The sequence below is a fragment of the Thalia democratica genome, unplaced genomic scaffold (assembly GCF_965202585.1).
Source record: "Thalia democratica unplaced genomic scaffold, ktThaDemo2.hap1.1 HAP1_SCAFFOLD_770, whole genome shotgun sequence".
Lineage (NCBI taxonomy): Eukaryota > Metazoa > Chordata > Thaliacea > Salpida > Salpidae > Thalia > Thalia democratica.
Window position 1 is genome coordinate 22,725 of NW_028139742.1, and position 23,840 is coordinate 46,564.

Below are 23,840 nucleotides of genomic sequence, written 5' to 3' on the forward strand. Positions count from 1 at the left end.
AAAACATTAACATTTTGGGATTTTGCAAAGAAAATTTTGCCATATGATGAAGTACAAAGGTACAAAGTTATATATATTTTACAAAGTGTATATATAGATTTTTTTAACATAAATTTAGTTGTAGGTTAGTTTTGCTACCAAAAATTTATAATTTTGTATTAACAAAAGTTACTCAATTAACTTTGACAAGTTTAACTCTTTCTTAATTACTTTAACACATGTTTCCTAGAACAAATGGCTATTGCAGCAGAAGATAGCTAACAATTACTAAACAAAATACGTGATATTTCAAACAACTGTGTGCACAACCAATGTTCTTCTTTAAATAATACCTTGGCACTTTTTCACCTTTTATTTCTCTTTCACAATAACACACACTCACTTCATTTATTTTTATATAGTTGTATATCCCAAGTTAATACACTGTTTTTTTTCTATACATTTGTTTTTATACATGTCACTTTTCATTCTCCAACATGGTTTTTGTCTCTTACTAAACTATATATTTTTCATGTTCCTTTATGTTTTAAGTTCCAAGTTTGATTGAAAACTTGTATTAAAATCACAATTTTTATTAAACCTACTACACCCAGTAGATTGGCAAGAGGATTTTTTACTGCAGGTTGATACTTAGCACATAACCACTCTGTTGTTTTATATTTTACATTCATAACAAACACAAATTTGTAATTTATTATATATTTAAAACATATGTATAAGGTCTTTTTAAATTTAATATCCGACTACTCTTTTCTAAAGCAATAATTAATTATCTTACTTAATATGTAATGTATATGCAGTTTAAGTTGTGATGTTTTTATGTAAGGTGCTGTAACTTAATTATTGGTCAGAACTTTAAATTCTTAATGATATTTTTAGTTTTTCTGCTTTGGTGTTTTTAAAATTTTAATTTGTTATTTTAAGTTGTATCTAACTTTACTTATGTTGTTATTCAGATTTAACCATTATAAACATTTTATAAGTATATATTATTCTAATTTTCTATAGCTTTAATTACTTAACACTATTATTTTATTAATTCAGTAACTAATGTTTATTGTTTTACTTCTTTTTATTTGCAACATATTACTTACTATGTATTTAAAATAATTGTAAACAAAAATTCATAAATTGTCCTACTGCTTTTTTCAAACATAAAAAATAATTTATCTAGTTTAAAAACCTAGGTAAATAACTTGTTTTAATATCAATGTATGAAAGTGTAATATTGTTACGTAATTATTGGATTATTTTTTTAAATGTTTAACAATGGTTTAATCTTTTGGGTCAGTATTACTTGAACATACATGTGAGTGCTTTATGTTATGATTTGTTATTTTATTTTATATTAACTTTATTTTCTAATTTAGACTTAATAGTTACAAATAGTATATAGTTTTATTACAGTAATATTTAACATTATATATTGTATCTATTCTTATTCTTAATAAAGACATATATATAATATGGGTAGCTGTCAAAATTGCACTAGTGAACAAAATTTCACAAAGATACCTTTGCACAAAGGGTCATTTTTGCACAAAGACACCTTTGCACGAGCAGAAAATTTTGCACAGAGATGCTTTTGCACTGGTATTTTTTTTTTTTTAATTTTCTTTTCTCTCACTGTTACCCCTTACACTCGGTCGGTAATATATCTTTTTTTAGTTAATTTTTTTTCTTTATTTTTTTTTTCTATTTTATTCTTTTTTTTTACTATCACTGTTACCCCTAACCTTTACCCTCGGTTGGTAGCTTTTTTTTAATCGTTTTTTTAATAATATTTTTTTAGTAGTTATTTCTTTTTAATTTGTACTATCACTGTTACCCCTAATCCTTACCCTCGGTCAGTAACTTTTCTTTTTTATTTTAAATTATCTTTTAGTTTTTTTTTTTACTCTTGTGCAAAATTGTCATTGTGCAATTTTGTTCCCTTGTGCAAATTTGGCTTTGTGCAATTTTGTTCTAATGCAATTTAGTCCCCTTGTGCAATTTAGACCCGTTCCCATATATATACCTACCTTAGCTTCTATTCTCTCCTTACAGTATTTATTTTTTTACAGAGCTCCGTAGAAACATGTGTTAGTTTAATAAGAAATAGTACTCTTTAAATTTGTTATTATTATATGTTCCAGTGAACTTGTTTCGCTAAAATATTTATTAGCAAACACTTAAATTTATATTTTTAATAGTTAATTTTGCATTAGAGTTTAAAAAAAAAAAGGTTTTATCATTTTTGATATTCATTATCTTTTTCTTTTGTTTCCAAATATTTTTTTTACTTATTAATTACTTTTGAAAATTTTAGTTTTTTGCCTTATTACTATTCATTTTTAACTTCCCTTTAATATTTTTTTAGTTTCTTATCCATTATATTTTTCAGAATAGAATCATTGGAGAATATATACACAAGTCAAGGAAAAGGAAGAGCTTGGTTAAGAATTGCCTTAAATGAACAGTCTCTTTCTAAACTTCTAAAAATGTTACTGAGTGATGCTATACTTATAAGGTACCACATACTTCAAATAAATAAATTAATGAAAAATTTTAGATACTTAAAAAATGCAAGCTTTAATTCACTATTTTTATAATAATCATTAATTTTCAAAAAAATACTTAAGCTAGTAACAAAGCTAAATATCAATATTTTAATAACTAATAGAGTTAAGAAATTGTAACTGTAATTTCTGGCATGTTTTGCTACTTTTTTTTATTTAAAATAGATATAGAAAAAGCTACTAGAAAGTATGATAAATAACAGCTGCTGTATAAAAAAGTTATTAAATTTAGCTTTCCAACTTGTATTTGATTTTACTTAAATGTTTTACCAGTATTGCTACTTAATTTACAGGACATTTTATGAAAAAGATGCTTTTATGTATGATGAAGAACTAACCAACACTCTACCTGATATGATATCTGGTATGTTTAAAAAAATGTTCAGACTTATTTGTAGGGTTTGCAGTTTACTCTGTAGTTGAGTAAGCTTTGAAATAACATTTATCTTAAGTATATAAGTTCTTATAATGTTACTTACTATAATGTTTAAAAATTTTGTTGACTAGTAAACATACTTAGTTACCTTGTTTAGTATTTTTAAATAAAAGTAATGAGAATATTTTTTGTTATAGACAGGGTTGCCAAAAAACTAGGAAACCTGGAATTTGACAATTTAGGCTAAAAAATCCGGAGTCTGAGAAATTTTGAACAAAAATCACTAAAAAACCTGGAATTTTAAACAATTATTACATGTTAATACGAAAAATATTGATTCGACACAAAAAAATTTATCATATAGATAAAAAAAAATTGTCATCATCAAAAAATTTTTTTATTAAAAAACACATTTAAAGTAGCTTTACAGTATCTTTTCAACGTTTTTATACTATTTAACACAGTTTTTTACCTTAAACTTAACTTTAAACTAAAAATAGACCCAAAAATGTGTACTTTTAAATTTGCCAAAAACATCTGGTAACCATGAATAGAAAAAAAAAGTTAGTAGATAATGTACTACTGTAATGTTATTATTGTATTTATTTTTAGTTAATCTAAATTTATGAATTTTTTCTGTTTTTGTTATTATTAAAGAACTTATGAATTTCTATTGTGTTATTAATTTTTGGTAAAAATAAGTTTTTTGTTGTAATATTTTTATTAATACTAATAAACATAGCTCTTACAATTTATTTAAGTTATCCAAATTATCGAAAGTATTTAATCTTTAGATGTTAAAATTATTAATTAAAAATAAATAGTTTTTCAAAATAAACTTTCGTTTATACACGGTTTTGTTTGTAGTTTTTTATTTTTGTTATTTAATTTTTGCGTTTATACTTTTGAAATCGAAACTAACTTGATCTTAAAATAGTTTCACATTTGAACTTCATTCATATCCTATAACTTAACAGGCTTAAGGACAATACTATTTGACGTAAAATATGATAGCTCACTTGATTCGGTTGAAAAATCTGATTCTTCTGATCAGTTGTCTTCGTCACCACAGTTCCTTTCAAACAGCTACCAACCGAAAACCGTTGTGAATGTCAAAACACAAGGTACTATGCCTAATGAAGTAATGATTTGATAACTAATAACATAATTAGTTTAAGTTTTGTTGTATTTAAAATTAAAATTCTAAACTAATGAATATATTTCAAAATGAAACTAATTTTGACTTAAGTTTTGTATTTAGTATGTTTTGTTATATACAGTGCTCCTAAAAACAAAGCTTTTAACTGTATGCATTTTTATTCTTTCAATTTGAGGAAGTTTAATTGGCATTTGATGTATTTATGTTTTTAAGCACAGTTTTATGAAAACATTTTAGTTTTGTTCTGGTGGCAATTTTATCTGAAACTCTTAAATAACTTGGAACTTGAGTATTAAGGTAAAAGTAAACCTGTAATTTGATGTTCTTCAAAAAAAGTGATATTTAGCGAAACTTATTAAAAATCTAAAGTTTGAGCAGTTTTTACATGTAATATAGTGAAATTTAAACTGTCACAAAATATGCATTGTAAATAATATTTTTTTGTAATGTTAGAAACTTTATTATAAACCATATTTAAAGTGGCATTAAAAAATATTTTCACTATTTTTTGTACTATTTAAAACACTTTTTTGCCTCATTTGTTATACTAAAAATGGACAAGAAAACAGTTTTAAAAATCTGGATAAAAAAGCAGTAACCACCCTTTTTTTTTTTTTAATTTAACGATATGATCTTTTTATACGTAGTTTTTGAGTGATTTGTTTTTTGATTATTAGTTTTATTAAAATTACATCTAATTTAAAACTTATTGATGCTTTTCCTGATTATAAAAAGTTTGTACTTTATTAAGATTTTTAAACTATTGAAATAACAGTTTAAAAACAAATTGTTTATACAGAAATTTCACATTTAGCGTCAGACTTTGTTACTTTTGTCCTACATTGAACTTAACAGATAAAGAAAAAATTCTTAGACTTTTAAAATAAATGTCACCAAATAATGTTTTTATATAAGAAGATAATTAAATTGTACACAATATATTTACGCTAGTTAAAAAATATAAAATAATATTTTAGTATGATATATAGTACAGGCTTTCCAAAAATCTTGGAAAATTGGTTTACTATCATTTCAAAATTGATTATCTTAAACTTGTTTATTTTAAATGTAATCATTTTAATTGTAATTATTTTAATCTGGATCATTTAAATTTTATCAATTTTATTTTTCTGTTTAAACTTGATTATTTAAGTTTTTAATTTACTTTCATTAAATATAATACAGGGTTGCCACTCGGTCAGGAAAAGTCAGGAAATCAGGAAAAGTCAGGAAAAATTTTAAAAAATGACAAAAGTCAGGATAAGTCAGGAAAAAATAGGGGTTTTTGAAAAAAAGTCAGGAAAAGTCAGGAAATTGATAAAATTAAAAAAAAGTCAGATTTTGTCAGTTTAAATTTACAAAATTCCTTGTTTTCCAAAGCCTTCAAATGGTAAAAGCTAATTAAAATTCCTTTAAAGTCAAAAAAAAATTCCAAAATTTTCCTAGAAATTTACAAAAATAATTAATTTTATTTCCAATGCCTTCATCTGGTATGAATTAGTAAAATATCCTTCATAAAACTGCAAAAATTTTAGGTTAAACATTTTGTCAATATTGTGTACTCCTTAACAAAACAAAAAATGTGCTCCAAACTGAAGGTGATAAAAGCATCGATCAATTTAGAACTTTCATAAATTGCCCAATGAATGTATTAAAGTTAAAAAGCTTCAAGCGAAGTCAAGATCGTTTGGACCAGTTTTATTTTGAAACATTGGGAGTTTGTACCTAATCTTCTCTCGAAAAACTGTTAAAACTGAAAATTGTTTTAAGGTTTCAACTGTAAAAGTTTGTTATTGTTTTAAGATTTTAGTTGTGAAAGTTCGTTATTAATTTAAGGTTTCAATTGTAAAAGTTCCTTATATGTTGTTTCTTTATCTAGATACATTTATGCTAGGAAATGCTAAAAAATTGTGTCTTTTTTTAGACTAGTTGTGTTTATAAGGTAATAATACAAGTATTTTGCTGATAGAGCTGTTTATTACAAACATCAATCATACACAGACGGTTTAAGTGATGTACTGAATGTTTGATGATAGAATTCAGCAAAAAACTCTTGTTTTTAACCTGTATTAAAATTAGATTAAAAGCTTTATATAGTTTTCAGTGTTAGATTATGTATTTTAGAATAAGTTTAATGTAAGAGTTTGATTAAGAAAAGTCAGGAAAATTTTGGTAAAATGTCAGGAAAAAGTCAGGAAATTTTTCTCAGCTTGATCAGTGGCAACCATGATAATTAAAAAATAGTGTGTTTTTAATTAAAATATAGTTAATTTACAATTTAGCTTTAATTCAAATATATTCAAATAATATAAAAAAAAACTTTTTTGTTTTGTTACCCATTAAAACAAAATTACTTAATAAAAAGTATAATTAATAAACAGATATCGTTTTAAAATATCCATGCTACGTTATTAAAAAATAAAAATATTTTGCTAAAATTGTAAATAATAACCATTTGTTTAAGTTATACTTAAATATATAGAATTTTCACTCAAAATATATTAAAAGCAATATTTTTTATATAGTTTGTATAAAACAATTAGTTTCACAATAAAAAAATTAAAAAAAGTTAAGTTGATTTATTTCGAACTGGTTGCGAGTTAGAAAAGATTGAATCCTGTTTAATTTGGTTTTATAGCATTTTGAATAATATTTAAGCTATAGGAGTGCAACATTTTTTTTGAAAAAGAGTTTAACATTGACACTTGTACAAATTCTTAAATTGTGTACTAAAGGTAAGTTTAAAAGAATATAAGTTGTCCAAAAATGTTAATCACATCTTCTCAGCAAATTCTCCATACACTATTAAGAACAGTTTTTCTAAACTTGTTAAATTTAAAGGAATTAAAAGTTGTATAACAATGTATAAACAATGAATACAATTTTTTTGTGTATTTTCCAAAAAGAAAAACTGTTTGAAATTAATATTTTTTCTTGTAAAATTTTTAAATCTTAATAATGATTATATTACAAAAATTTGAAAATAATTATTCAAAAACTGTAGGTGGAGATAGATCTGTTGTAAAATAGTCGTTTTGTCTTCTTAGTTTGCGCCTTCCATAAGGAACCTACATAAATTCTAAGCTTTGTTTTTTATATATAAAAAAGTACTTAAAGATTTTCTAAACGCAACTGGCAATTATTTATGAAAAAAATTAAATTACTTTTCAAGAGTTAATTTACCCCCATATGGTTTTAGAACTTAAAAATTAGTTAAGAAGTTGAATATTTAGTTAACAAGAGGTATTTTCATAAATTACTTTAGGATGACATTTTTCAACAAACAAATGTTTAAGATACTCTTTTTTTTTTTTCTAGCATCCGTGTAAGGAATTATTAAAGTTTCAAAAATCTTTAAAAACCAATTAATTTGATTTAAAATTAAAAGTATTTATTGTTAAATAAATATTTTCCTCTACAGTTTTTGCAAATAACTTTTATTGTTATTTATAATTTTCAACTTAAATTCGTATATTTACAATTTACAAATTTTTTTATTAATAATGACTACTTTAAACATAAGTTAATTCTTAACTGAATGCTACATATGAAATATTGAATAAATAAGCATATTTTATAGTTTTAATGGATCAGTACCTAAAATATCAGATAAAATCGGGGACATAGTTTAGCTTTAAAGTTAGTTTAGTTACACTAAGTTTATAGTAATTAAAACAAGAAAAAAAAATTCTTTAAAAATGGTTTTCTGCATTTGAAAATATTATTTTATTGTTAGTGGTAATTTTATCTACGAAAAAACTGTTTTTTTACAATATTTTTTATTAGTGATATAAATATATTTATTCACTAACAACATTTATAAAAACTATAAGAGCAAGAATTTTTTTATATGATATTGACATATATGTTTGCATATAATTTTTAAATATCAGTAAGTTGCAGTTCGCTTTTAAAATCTGCAATATTAAAAAAGAAAAAGATTTAAATGAGAGAGCTTGTAAGCTTTTTCGCTCTTTGAACTTGCACTATGGAATATTTTGCCGAGCATTTTTTTATTTGAAGGTATGCTGCGTGCAGCAGTTAAACTTTGTAACCCTAGTATTGAGTTTTTTTAATACATGAGTAAATTTGTTTTAAATTTCATACAATGCACCTAGATAGTATCAAATAAAGGTATTTAATTTTAGGTTGCTGTCATATAAATGATAGAATTTTATTTAAACGGCAGTAGAAAGCTTTAAATTCGAGAAACTAAACAGGTAAATTAATGTCTTTGCTGATTTCAGTTTGTTTAAATTTAACTAACTGTTCTAAAGTTTATTACTACACGTTTTTTAAAATTGGTCGGAAAAAGTTTAGCACTCAAGTATTTCCATAAATCACTTAGTAAACAACAAAAACTGTTCGCTTTCCATTGATAAGTTACTTATTTGTTATGCAACATGTGCGTGTGGTATTTTTTCGCACGTTCAGTTTACTCGAGCGTGTCGCACTTTACGTAATACGAATGTCTGGAATTTTACCAAGCACTAAAGCAATACATTTAACCTGCAACAGAAAAGTCGGCGAAGCGGCGCACAGTCGGCAAAAAGAAGAAGACGAAGATAATCAGCTTCGAGGAAGATTCAGCACAACTTGCCGGGAGTTCTGAGTTGAGCCTGAGGAAGTTCAGCACTGCAAGCTCGCCCTCGCATCCCTCTGCAAGAAAAACATCAGTCGCTTCTTCTTCGCACAGCAGGAAGAAAAGTAGCAGGTATTTTGTGACTTATTGAACGGCTTGTGGTTTTTAGGAAAATGTGCATGTTAACAAATAAATAGAGTTGTTGATCAAAGTGAATGGAAAAAAAATAATTAGTTGATAGTTTTACAATACATGACAAAAATTTTTTTTGTACTTAATATTTCTGTTCTAAAGTATAAACTTATTTATTAGAACTAGTGTACAATTTTCTACATTATCCAGATTTTTTTCTTGAAGGCGACAGCAATAAAGATTTTGTTAAAGTTAATTTTATTGTTAAATTAGCTCGTTTGTTTTTTTTAAGTCAGTTATAAGTTTTTTATTGTTTGATTACCTTTTATTTTACATTATTACAAATTAAATTCTTTAATTATAAATTAAAATAAGTTTGTAAATTTCTTATAGATTTGTAGTAGTACGAAAGTTGTTCACTGTTTTTATTGTTAAGTTTGATATACTCAACAGCAGGATGCCAGGAATAAATCTTTTTAAACACTGAACAGTCGTTTGTTTATTTTAACTCAAAATAAATTGCTTTGGTAATTATTGGCGATATGCTTATCGCTTCAATGGCAACTATGCCATTGTGCATTTTATACCTGCTTAAATTGTCAAAAGGTACTCGAACATTACATTTTAAGTTGAAACAAACGTTATTTTCAGACTTTTTTGTTAATGGAAACCTTGTTTAACAATTTAAGTCTGTTGTATAACTTGTGAACCTTGTGTACCTTTTATATATTTATTGTGCCTCGTTCTATAAGTAGTTTATAAGTATTTTCCTTTTTTAACTTTATTGTTTTCTAGTTGTGTTTTTATGTCCTTGAGTATTACTAATCAATATTATTAATACAGCAACAAGCTTTTTAACTTTTAATCTAAATTTATCGGCATTTCCCTGTGCTAATTTAATACAACAGTCTTACTGGTTTATAATTTAGTCATCATAGTTTTAACTAACTATTTAGATATCATCAGTTTATTAAAAAGTTTCATTTACAAAAGTATGAGTTAAATGTTTTTCATCCCCAATTTTCTTAAAGTTTTTTAAAGATAACTAAAAATATATAATTTTCTTCATTTTTAAGGAAATTTTCATGATTTTAAGAAAATTCCTTGTATTCTAAATAAAAGTTTTATGGTAGCTATCTGAAAAAATACCTAATTTATATTTTTCAATTATGAGCAAAGTTTACAAAAGTAATCGTATATTTTTGAATTTATAAGATATTTTTACTGAAAGTTTTAAAAATTTTATAAAATGATTGTTTATGTTTAAGTTTAGATTAGACATAGAAAGTCTAAGATCAGTTTAAAGTTTAAAGTATGTGCTTTAAAGTTTAAATCTGTGGGAAAAGATAGATTTTCAATAAAACGTTTTTTTTTATCATCTTTTTTATTTGGTCTTTCCATAAATAGGGGTAGGCATCTAATCTATTCAGCAGACCAGATTCACCAGAAATGTCTTTTGCGGGTCGGACCTATTAAGATTAGGTTTTCCTGTTGTGTAATTGTAATGATATTTATTATAAAACTAAAGCACTGAAATCTTTAAAAAAGTTGTAATATATTCTTTAAAAAATTAAAATAAAACTAATAGCATGTTTAAACTATATATTTAAAAAAAGAAGCTCAATTTTAATTGTTTTTTAAAGTTGTTTCTAAGCTTAAATATACTTCAAGGTTCGGATCCGGATACGTTTCCCGACCCAACCCTATTATATAAGGAAAATTTTGAAATCTTTGATTTTGTAATTATGTATTTGAAAAACTGTTTTCAATTTTACAAAACTGAAAAAAGCATCTGCTAGCTAAGTTATTTTTTTTTAATGAAATCAATTTGTAAAGAATTGCCTTATTCCCCTATGGCCTTAATTAGCGTTATACTTTATTAAATACCTTTTTTTCAATATGTTTCAAATTGTTGTTTTTCAATGGTTGTAAATTTTTTTAAACTAGTTTACTCTATTTTTATTAAAGTAGTATCATTTTATCGTCGTATATTTTAGGTTAAGCTATTTTTAATTTTAGTAAAATGCTTTCAGGTTTTTGATTAGTTTTTTAAACTAAAACATTTTCATTCTTATAATAACCATCTCAAGATTTTCAACGTTGGCAACAAAAGTTATACACTAAACATATTGTTAGATTTAAATATATGTACAATAAGATACACCTATAGTTTTTAATTTTTATATAAAAGGTATATGTTAAGTCAATATTTCGTAAATTAGTTTTAACTCTTGTTTTGAAAAAATTACCATTTCCTTACATATATGATTTCTTTAAAAATTTCAAATAATCAAAATTAAAAAAAAAATTCTTGTAAATTTAAAATTACAAACTAACTATTTATATCAGGAAGTCATCGGCAACGACACCTACAACCCCATCTTCCGTGTTTAGGGAATTTCCTGGTATTAGCAGGGGCCCTCCATCAGAAATAAGCTTGCCACAACAACCAACTTTATCTGAAACTTCAAACAGGTTTGCTTGATTTGTATGTAAAATTAAATTAGTTTCTATATAAAAAAGGTACAAAACTGTTGTTAATCTGAGTTTTTGCTTTTCTTTTGAAAATTTTCTGATACTTAACTATCAAAAAGTTGAAAACTTGAGCACTTAAAAATTTGTAGTACCAGTTAACATTGTAAAAGAATAAACCTTTATGAAAATTTGGTCCACATAGAATTATAAAAATTCAATATATTTATATTAATATTCTGTAATGCAAGTTTCTGTTGCATTGTAAAATAAGTAGGAATGTATTGTTATAATTTTTGTAGTAATGTAATTTTATTCATTTTAGTATAAATTCAAATCAAAGACTAGATAAACATAGTTTTTAAGTTATATATGTTTTTTAATGTAGTCTCATAAAATACGAGAAAACTTTTTCTATATAGTAGAATTTGTAAATTTGTATAGTCAAACTTACATAATTTTTTAAAGTATTGAATTTTGTTATTTTTTGAAAAACTGATAAGTTAAAATTAGTTTTATTACCACTTTCATATATTAAACAAAATTAGTCAATTTAGAAATAAATCAGTTGATAATTTGTAATATTAATTCAATTTACAAATAATGTTTGTTTTATGATTCTACGTTACTATTATAGGAAGGTTTTTGAACGTATTTATATACCATTTGCAACTTAATATCAGTAGATTATTCATTTTGTTTTATATTTTATTACACAGAGCTTTTCAAAACTATACGAGTTTCATTGTCAAGTGATAAATTTTAAATGAAATTTGAAAAAAAAACTTGGTATGTGAACAGCTTGAAAATAACTTTAGATTATGACGTATGAATAAATTCAAACAAATACAAATTTTAGAGATTTAGCAAGTAAAACTAAAATAAAGATAAGTTTATTAATAGATTGTCAATAACTTTGTTTTTCCATTTAATGCTATTTGCGTATTTAAATAAGGTCGCTATTCCTCAATCAATATTGATTCCAGGCTGTAGAGTTCGCTTTGCTTACATCGTTTCAAAACTTTAAAGTTTTGAACTATGTCAGAGTTTTGAGAGGGTGTGCAATTAAAAAGATGTTCAAATATTGCGCTGTTTTTATCTGTTCCGCAGTGGTCTGTAATTCGTCGGAATATTTGCCGTGATGTTTCTCCATTGTAAGAGATGCTCTGATCTGCAAAGCAGGTGTTTTTATAAATAACATTTGCGTCAAATACTTCCGAGCATTTACTTTTGTTGCTGAAGTAGTCAGAAACTTTTTTGATGGTGTAGGCCGGTTTAACATTAATGTTGTGCTTTTGAAATATGGATGCTATTCGTTTTTTGAATCTTATTGAACAACTACCTACGTAAACTGTTGTGAAATAAGAGTAGTTTTCGGTTTCTGTTTTCTTTTCAGTTTTTGTTAAACAAAATGAAAATATTAACACTTCAAATTCAGAAAACAAAGTTTCTGACTACTTCAGCAACAAAAGTAAATGCTCGGAAGTATTTGACGCAAATGTTATTTATAAATACACCTGCTTTGCAGATCAGAGCATCTCTTACAATGGAGAAACATCACGGCAAATATTCCGACGAATTACAGACCACTGCGGAACAGATAAAAACAGCGCAATATTTGAACATATTTTTAATTGCACACCCTCTCAAAACTCTGACATAGTTTAAAACTTTAAAGTTTTGAAACGATGTAAGCAAAGCGAACTCTACAGCCTGGAATCAATATTGATTGAGGAATAGCGACCTTATTTAAATACGCAAATAGCATTAAATGGAAAAACAAAGTTATTGACAATCTATTAATAAACTTATCTTTATTTTAGTTTTACTTGCTAAATCTCTAAAATTTGTATTTGTTTGAATATATTCATACGTCATAATCTAAAGTTATTTTCAAGCTGTTCACATACCAAATTTTTTTTTCAAATTTCGTTTAAAATTTATCACTTGACAATGAAACTCGTATAGTTTTGAAAAGCTCTGTATAATAAAATATAAAACAAAATGAATAATCTACTGATATTAAGTTGCAAATGGTATATAAATCGATTCTACGGTAATTGTGATTTTTTTTTGTTGTAGTTTTTTAATGTTTTATTTATTGTTCATTATTAGAAGCCATGGTTCAATGAGTAATAGCTCCACATCTCAAAACAGTACAAAAGAAACTACTGATACTATTAAAAAAATTGAAAACTTGAATTTTTTCTCCTCACAAAACATGTCAGGCGAGTCTCTTTTAGGTTTATACTTTTTTTTTACTTTTATCTTGGTGTTTTTTTTTTTCTTAGAAGAGTGTAACTTTGTTTTATTTCACAATTTTAATCGATTAAATCATATTAATTTCAAAACTTCATATAAAAAGTTTCACTAAATATAACAAATTTATTATACGTTTAGTTTACTAAAAAGTTATGTTTAATACAGACTTTTAAAAATATGCTTTTTTAGCTTCTATCAGGCTCCAATGTTTTCAGGCTGTATTAAAATAAATTCTTTTATTGTAAATTTTTTTAAATTATATTTGTGTACACTTTTATTAAATCTTTTTTTTTCGTTAAGGAGTCTATTTGTTATCTAATATTGAAACTTTTTTTTTTGTGTTTTAGCTTCGTTTAAAATAGTTATAGTATAACTTTTATACTTTGTACAGTTAAACTTTGTACAGTTTTATAAACTAAAAAAAAACTTAGTAAACATGTCAGTTACATCGTACAAAAAAGTACAAACAATTTATCATAAAATTTTCATAAAAATATCGTTCATATAACATGCAAATAAAATTATATTTTACTCAATCACATCCTGCAATTGTGCAAATGCTATTTACTTTGATTATTTAAATTTGAAAAGTTTGTTGAAAGTTGTAGAATGATATTTTTGGAAATTTATAATTTTATAAAATGTGCAAGCATGTATAACTGATAAATATAATTGTTAATCATCAAATCGTAATAAGATGGTTATATTTAAATAAGATTGTTAATGAAAAACAGTTTTTTTTCAATACATTTGGAAATTGAACGATCTTTAAAGGGTATACTAACATGTATATACAAACTAAACTATAATTAGCTACATAAATCTATATATACAGGTTGGAAGAAAATTTAAATTTCCCTGTTTGTTTTGCAGTTTTGTCAATAAATTATAGCTATTTTTAATTTACAATGATTGTAAATAAAATTAAAAGTTTATACATTAAAAATACTAACTTTATACTAATATTGTCTTTTTTTAATAAATTAAACAGTGCTCATAGTAAATTCTATGAGCTCAGAGTTTTTTGTCGCATAATTTTCAAAGCTATTGGTAAAATATATCCAATTTACTTAACACTTTATAAATATTCATTTTCGCTTAAATAGATGAACCAGAAAAGGTAGCTGATAACAAAGATGCTGCTGATGCAAACTTTGTTTTGTCGCTCGCTAAAACTTCTGCTCTGCCAATTAATGACTTCGATACTGCAAGGTAAGCTTATCATACTGCTACTTTAGAAACTTTTTTTTTTACATTAATAGTTTGTATTTTTATATATGAAGAGTATTATATTAACTTAACAAAAATATTTTTATACAACTAGTTTAATTTTTATAGTTATTTTTTTTTATTACCCAGTTATTGGGTCCCTATATTTTTTATAATCAAAAAAATTTTTAATATTTATTTATTATTTGTAAGTTAATGCATTTAGATAATTACCTAAAAACTATTTTGAATGCATTCAATGGGGTAGGTATCAGAAAAGCACAGCTTCACTTTAGCACGAGTCGTCATTTTAGCACGGAATAATTTTAAATTTCTTTAAATGTTCATTTAGATAGTGTTTAATTTATTTTGAAATATTAAGTTAACAATCAAATAAATATGAGAATAAGTTCTAACAATTTTAAAAGTATCATCTTAAGAAAATAATTAGTAAAGTTTTTACTAGGAAAACTTTAAATTAAGCTGTTTCTTAAAATTTTAAAACAATTTAAAAAAATAAAAAAGTTAAACTTGTAGAAAAGTTGTTTAATTAAGTTTATTTACCTGTGCGCAGTAGTCTATAGATAGTTTTTATAACACATAGATAATCATAAAAAAGTTGTAAGATGCGTGCGTGTAGAAATAAGAGAAACTTAAAATCTTTATACATTATGCTGTTCAAAGCTCTATGTATTTTAGAAATGAAATAAGTAAGTTTTTAACCTTTAATTATCTCACTTTTTGTTTAAAATTTGCGCTTAAAGTTTAATCTTATTAAAACTAATTTAAGCCTTTTAAAAAAGTTTTAAAAATCCTAGAGCTTGTATATATTGCTAACTTTATACAAATATTTTTTACGTCGAAAACTTAAAAGTAAAAGTATTAAAGTATTTTTATTTAATATTATATAGTAAAAAAAATTAATAAAGTTTGTAAATTTACTGTTGTTTAGTTTTGATTAAAGCTTAAACTTCTAACTCATTCAAAGCTTGTTAACTTTTTGTTTACATGTTGCTAAGCTCGTTTTTAATTTTTAAACATAATAGTAGAAATGTTATCTAAGCATAGATAAGAAATTGCAAAATAAATTGTACTAAAATATTACTCTGTGCTAAAGTGTCACACTGTGCTAAATTGCCACTCCCTGATAAATTGTTACTCCGTGCTAAAGTGTCACTCTGTACTAAAGTGCCACTCTGTGCTAAAGTGAACCCGTTTTCATTCTATGAGGCTTATTTTTTTAATTGATAAGAATAAAAAAGTAACATCTCAAAAAGTATGTTCTTTTCAGAGTTATTGGTGAAAATTTAGGCCTGCAACAAGCGAGCAATTCAGAAGACAATTGTTCAGAACTGGAAACATCTTCTGTTGCTACCTCTACTAACCCGTTCGTTAACTTTTCTGCAGAAGACAACTCTGCTCTAAATGCAGGTAGCCTTTAGTTTTTTAACCAATTGTTTTACAATTATATAAACTTAAGTAGATGTTAATATCTAAATTTTATACCTTATGTATTGACAGGTGAACTTCACCAAGCGTTGATGGCTGTGATGCACCGTAAAGATGAACTACAAGAAAAAAACAAGTTAGTTTTTATTTGATAATATACTTTTTTGTTGGCATTACATTGAAAACGTTTAAATGTGTTTTAGAAAGATTTATTTAAACTATCTTTCCATTATAAATCTATAAAAGAAAATTTTCACATAAGTTTGTACTATAAACATGTTTAAAGCCATCTAAATTAAAAAAAGCTAAATTTTTATCTTTTATTTAAAGTTGCTCTGAATTTAACAGTTGGTCAAAAAGGACTTTGATATTTCAATTAAAAACTCATTTAAATGGTCAGTAGTTTTTTTTATTCCGAAGCTTTTTACTTGTAAAACACAGAAATGTTTTTATTCCAATTCTGTGTTAAACAATTTTTTTTAGAGAAATTATATAATCTTTGATTAACAAAATATTTTGTTGTACAGAACAGAGTTGCCACAAAGTCAGGAAAAGTCAGAAAAAATGGGGTTTTTTGAAAAAATGTCAACAAAAGTCAGAAAACTTATATAAACATGCTCTTAAAAAGAAAGTTTATCATCACTATAAACTGCATTTTGCTAATTTTATTTTCAAACAAAAATTGCTTTTGTAATTTTGTTTTTCAGGGTCGAATTGATTTTTTTGAATAAATTAAAGTCTTCTATGATCTCACATGTGTGTTTACTCTGTGGTAGAGATACAAGTATTTTGCTTATAGAGCTGTTTATTGCATATACATTGATTATACACATATGGTGCAATGGACAGGGTTCGTGCGCGTCAGGCGAAATCAGGCTAAATCAGTTTTTTGAAAAAAGTTGAAAAACGTCAGGCTAAATCAGTTTTTTATTTAAAGATTTGAGAATCTAAGTTTTTCTCAGTGCTTGAAAATTTTTGATTGAGAAAAATTGAGAAATCTTTTAAAAATTAAATTTAGATGTGAATTAATTCTAATTAAAGATTTAGTTATTAAAGACAAAATCAGTCAGTATTTTTAATAATAAATGCTTAAAACATTTTGTTGAATCTCTAAAAAAATTTAAGAATCTTCCTTATTTTGTTTGAGTAGGTTATATACGTCATAATTATGAAAATTCATAATAAAAATACAGTTTAAACATTACAGTTTACTTCAATAACTTGGCTGTTTGTTTGAATTTGTTTACATCAGCTATGTTTTTCAGAGCTTAGTTGGTTGAACTGTTTTAATTTGTAATTCAAAGAATTTATACTAAATATTTTTTAGATGAAAACTCTTAGCAGTTTATTCATGTATTTTACTGTTTGTTAAATTTATTAGAGATATTCACAACACTAAAACTTAGCTTTAAGATATAAGTACTAAGTTTTGTGAAAGTACAAATTTTAGGTACAATTCATTTTTCTTTATAAGAACAAAATATTAAAGTTTTATTTTTTAATTTAAGTGTAAGATTTTTAAATCTGATATGACATCAACAATCACTGTATTTATCAGGGTTGCCACTTTACCTGGAAACCTTGAAAAACCTGGAATTTGACAATTTAGGCAAAAATAACCTGGAAAAACCTGGAATTTAAGAAATTTTGAAAATAACATGGAAAAACCTGGAAATTTGATCATAAACCTAGAATTTTTAATAATTTTAACATTATCATTAGTAAATTTCAATTTGACACAAAAAATCTATCATATAAAAAAGATTTTTTTGTCATCATCAAACATTTTTTTATTAAAAAACACAATTAAAGTAACTTCACAGTATCTTTTCAATGTTTATATACTACATAATGCAGTTTCTTATATAGAAATTAACCTAAAACAAAAAATAAATCCAAAAATGTGTACTTTTAAAAATCTGGAAGAAATTTGGAAAACCTGGAAAAAAATTTGAAAAAACGAGTGGCAACCCTGATTTATTTAGATTTTAGGATTTATAATTATGTACCAATTTTAAGTATTAGTCAAATCAAAATACCATAATAAACATTTTTTACTTATTTTAATACACGTGTAAGCGTTTCATTTTAAATTTTAATAAAACACGACAATGCACGTTGTTTTATTATAATTTTTTTTGTTTATAACGTTTGTGCTTAATTAAATTGAACAACTGTGTTTAGTAATATATATTAAAATTTTACACTAGTAATAGATTAGATATATCACTTATTTTCAAACTTATCACTAAATTTGTTATGTTAAGGGTATAGAGGGGGGTCAACACCTTTTTCACAAATTAGTCTTATTTTATTGAGTTGTAACTAAGCTAGTTGCTTTTTGCAGATATTTAAAACTCAAAATATTTTTGGGATAAAACTGGTTGAAGTCGGAGACTACAATATTACTAATCGAAACCCCTCCAATACCTAAAATGACTTCTAAAGGGGATTTTCCTTACTTTGAAAAAATGTCAGGCTAAATTGGTCTCAGTCAGGCTAAATGAAAAAAAATCGCGCACGAACCCTGAATGGAATTTATATGATTGAATCGAGCAAAAGAACTGTTGTTTTAAACTGTAAAAATTAAGATTGAAAACTTTACATAATCACAAGTCTTTATTTTTGAATCAGTTTTAATAAAGAATTTGACTAAAAAGTCAGGAAAAATCGAAAAAAAAGTCAGGATTTTTTTTTTGTTTTATCTGTGGCAACCCTGACAGAATCTTTAAAAAAACTTCATAGTATTACCAATCTAAATAAAAATTTTGTCTACCTATGTTCTATAACCTCATCATTTTATTATGAAAAAACTTATTTACAAAATTGTTTGATCTAAAAAGTCTTATTTTTACAAAATTTTTGTAACAGATCAATGCGTTCCTTGCTCGATCAAGAGATGGAGCAAAACGCTGAATTGCGCAAAGAAGCTGAACAACTTCGTTCAAAACTCACTGAATCAAAAGACAATTACGAAGTCCTTGTAAAAGAATCTGAAAAGTTAACTTTATTCGTATATCAATCACTTTTTGTAAACTTTAGCATTAAAATACCATATAAGTTTTTTTTTAATTCTCAATGTTTATAATGTTATTAAGGATTATAAATACAAACACTTGTTTTTTTTTACTTGTAGTTTTGTTCAACTTAAGTATTAAGAAATAAAGTTTGTCTTCAAAAATATTAAATCGTATTCAAATAAAAAGCTCATTTTATATATTGCATTAATCAAAAATTTAGATAATGTGAAATTAGATAACAACGGTATGTCCAGTAATAGAGCGTAATTCTTAATTTTTTTAAAGTGCCACTTAATATTCATTGTTCGTATTTTAAAAATTAGATGGTATAAGATTTCTCAAGCTGTTAACAATAACATTTTTTCAAGTTACTGATGTACACTGTACACTAGTTAGTCCTCCAAAGTTTATAACAACGTTTTAGTGTTATAAATATGTTTAACCGGTGAGTTCAAAGTTTAACAATATTTTCACAATGAAACAGAGAGAGCGAAGTGTTGCGCAACCAACTGAAGAAGTACGTAGGAGCCGTGCAAGCATTGAAAAAAGATAATACTGGTTTGTTACTGCTGATATGTGCATTTTTTATGAGCTTAGCTATAGTAATTTTATTGACAGTTTTTGAAAATTGTTATTGGTTTTAAAATTTTAGCTTTTGCCTATAAAGTTTTTTTTTTCTTATATCGTCTTTTTAAGCTCTGAAATATCTAAATAGGAAAGAACAAGTTGTATAGACAAACAAGCTTTTTAATAACTATGCCAATGATTTATCAATAAAATTTTATTTATTTGTTAAACTTTAGTTTTGCCTCTGAATTATATTTTAAAGAACAATAAATCTTAAAATACAATTTACGTACAAAATAAATTTATATTTAAAAATGTCTGACAGCTTAGAGTTGTATTTTGAAATGAAAGTAAAATTTAATTAAGTTCTCCGGAATTTTAGATAAATTTTTTTGATATATAAACAGAAGTAGAGGCTCAACAAAACGACGGTCCACAAAATCACGTTCTTGACGTGTCAGAAGCTGAAATGTATGAAAAGGTTTGCTTAGTTGTAATAAAAATTTATTGTAGTAATTAAAAAATGTTTTACTTAAAAATAACTATTCCTATTTTTAAATATAATAGTAACAAATATATTATTTTTTAGTATAAACTACAGTTGTTGTTTAATGTTTAAACACTTATCAATACATATTTATGTTATACCCTAATTGAGAGAAGAAAATTAATGTCGTTTTTATAAATTAGTAAATGAGTGTTTTTAATTATCACAGATGTTATAAAATATTATTTATAACAAAATAAAATTATAAATAAAATATTGTCAAAAAGATCAGCTATAGTGGCTTGTTTATTCAAAATACTTTTCAGTTATTATAATAAATAAATAGATTTTTAAAAATTAATGTAATACTTTAATTTTTTGACTAACGCACAGTATAACATTTTTACATAAAACAGTTAGTTCTTACATAAAAAACGATTACAAATGAATTTACATCATATTTAGTAACGTTTTTAATAGAAATTAAATGCAAACATCGAATAAATTTTCATAAAAACTTCTTATTAAAAACTAATAAGAAAATCCAAGGTGTATAAAATTATTTATTTACTATAAAGACAACTACAGGAGCGGGAAAACTTCTTATTAGCTCCACAAGATTTATTCTATATTAAAATGTGAATCGAATAAATTAAATTTCTTGTTTTTTTTTTTTTACTACTTACATAAATATAGTTGAGTATCTAAATTGTTTACTCATTTAAGCAAAAGTTTAAAGTTATATTTCATTTATTTGGCTTTATGCATATAAAATAAAAGTTTGCTATTGTTTTTAAATTATGTCAAAGCACTCATAGCAGTAATGTAAACAGAAACTGATCGAAGTGACGAACATGCATGCCGAGCTGATGGAGTTCAACGAACGAATGACGAAAAAATTCAAACTTTCCATGAACCTCATGAGGAGCATGAAGGCAGAGCTGGTCGATTTAAGGGGACCTGTGAGTTTACTTTTTGATAAATATTTTTTATCATCGAGTTTTTTATTTAATATTTTTTTATGTACATTGTGAATAAATTTAATATGATCCTTATTCAATTTATGTAAACTTTAAATCTGCAATTTTTGTTTGTTACAACTTAAAATTAAGCATTTTGTTTTTTAAATATTAGTCACGTCAAATGCAACCGCCTAATATAATTTAATAAAACAAACAGATGCCATCTGACGACGTGATGTTGCGATTGGAGAACGACGAGTTGAGCGACCAATCAGCTTCAAGCAAGCAGGTGAGCCGGGCATTGATCAACATTTGGATGCCGTCCATGTACCTCATCGGGAAGGGACCAGACGCCCATCACGTGTACCAGGTAAAATGACCGTTATTCAAAACAAGCTCATTTTATAAATAATATGCTGCATTTGTATGCTTATTGTTATTTAAATTCATAGGAAAGTTGTTTAGTTTTACTATTAGAAAAAAAAAATTGACCGATTAAAAGGTATTAAATACAATAATTTTTGTTTTACAACAAATAGTTTGTCAGTTTTTTCTAAATATTACCAAAGGTTTCAAAGATAATTTTTTATACTAATAGTCTTATACGACTTTTTTTTTTTATTTCATATACTTAGAAAATATAATTTGATAAATGTAGAATATATCGTTTTAAAAGTATATATTCTACTTCAGAGGATTTTGTAAAGATAGTCCCTTGCTTCCTTATTACAAGGTTTTTGATAAAACTTCTGTAAATATTCAAGTTTATGCTCAGTAAATTTCAGTTTCAGTAAATATTCAGGTATATATAAATACTCAGGTTTATGTAAATATTCAGGTTTATGTAAATATTCAGGTTTATGTAAGTATTCAGGTTTATGTAAATATTCAGGTTTACGTAAATATTTAGGTATTTGTGAATATTCAGGTATATGTGCGGATCGGGGAAGAGGAATGGAATGTTTACAGGAGATACTCGCACTTCCACGAACTTCACATCAGACTCCGCAAAAAATTCCCCGTCGTCGATACTTTCAACTTCCCTCCCAAGCGAGTCATGGGAAACAAGGTATTTTGGTAGTTTGTGGTCAAATATGGTTTAAAAAAAAATTCAACTATCTTTATTAATTTTTTTAATTGATTTAAAACGTTTACTCTACTTTTAATATTTACACCTCTTTTTATTTACTTTTTAATTGTATGTTTTAAACTATACTTGTTTATTTTAAATCTTTTTATGTATTTTGAATAAAATTTGAAAAATTTAATGTTTACATTAGTTCATTTTTTAAATTATTGAATAAGCTGCAAACATTTGTAAAAATTTATTCTTAGCTATCAATAAATAATTAATGATTAACCAACTTAGTTGTAAATTATTTTATATTGAAACGCAGGGCAAGCGATTTGTCGAAGATAGGAGAAAGCAGCTACAGATGTATTTGAGACTTCTCATGAACGGGTTGATTCAACATCATGAAAAACTTTTCAAATCACCCGACAAACAAACACTGATAGCTCTTTTGCCGTTTTTTAGGTTTGTATAAGTACTATTGTTACAACTTACAGTTATTTGTTAATGGAACTTAAGTTTTAGTGTTTAAAAACGTTTTTTTGTAGTCAAAATGTTTTTAATCTTATACTCTAATTGTACCTAGCTTATGTGTCTATTGATAATTTTAAGTTATATGATTTTATTTTTTTATTAATTTGTTTACTTCAAAAATTAATATTTTGAAAGTATCAAACACAAGGTCTTACATCTTTTATTACCTTTGAGTTTAGTAAAAATTATGAAGGCTGATATTATACAAGAAATTATTACTATTAATGTTTATATTTTGATAAAAATGATTTTTTTTTTTTGAATTTTCTTAACATTATTTCATGAGACCATTGATTTTAGCATGACAATGAAGTATCTACACAAATGAAATTTCATTGTTTATTTGGACCTTGTTTAAGTGCTAACGTTTAAAATGTTATTCTAATAATAATTGGGAATAAAGTTTGATAAGAGTTGGTTTCAATTTGTTTAGCTGACAACGTTTCTCTATTTAAAGTCATCTCGCGGTAATACGGAGTTAAAAGTTGATCTTAGTATAGCATAATTATATCTTTCTTTTTTTTAATACTCGAAATAAGTACAATTTTTTATTTTTGTAATCATATTTTATTTTTCATAAGAAAGTGCTAGCGTTTATAATAACTTTAACCTTTTACCATTTTAAACTTTAAAAGCAATTTTCTAACTTTTAAACATTTTAGTGAAACCAGCGGATTAAACAAGGAAACACCTCAAATAGGAAAGCAGAAGAGAAGATGAGATAAATATTTTAAATAAAATTTCTGCAGTTTAAATTTTCACCATATATTGTTTGTTGGTCTACTTTAACAACTAAACTAGGGTCTTGTTAGTTTAATTGAAATTTAACTTTAAAGGGATATTTTAAACTTCCATTTATTCATTTTATTTAATTATAGTTATCTATACATAAGTTTTTTTTTATACATTATGATTCTATAAAGTTTTTCTAAAACACTTTTAATTGATTTGTTAACTTTAGTTCACGTTATCTAATTTATTTTAACTTTTGCTGAGTGG

At 24.9% G+C, this 23,840-nt stretch overlaps 1 protein-coding gene across 1 annotated transcript; it reads left to right on the top strand.

Moving 5' to 3' along the window:
• LOC145846999 (sorting nexin-29-like) lies at nt 1-23,561 on the top strand (the record flags this gene model as incomplete). The annotated part of the gene is made up of 18 exons (XM_082953483.1): nt 1-59; nt 2,384-2,509; nt 2,852-2,922; nt 3,912-4,058; nt 8,612-8,807; nt 11,157-11,282; nt 13,395-13,522; nt 14,648-14,753; nt 16,042-16,181; nt 16,272-16,335; nt 19,071-19,199; nt 19,704-19,777; nt 20,248-20,267; nt 21,107-21,235; nt 21,453-21,605; nt 22,164-22,304; nt 22,633-22,772; nt 23,504-23,561. Coding segments are annotated over 18 exons (2,007 nt in total), but the record flags the coding sequence as incomplete, so codon positions are not given.
• Between the last annotated feature and the right edge of the window lie 279 nt (nt 23,562-23,840).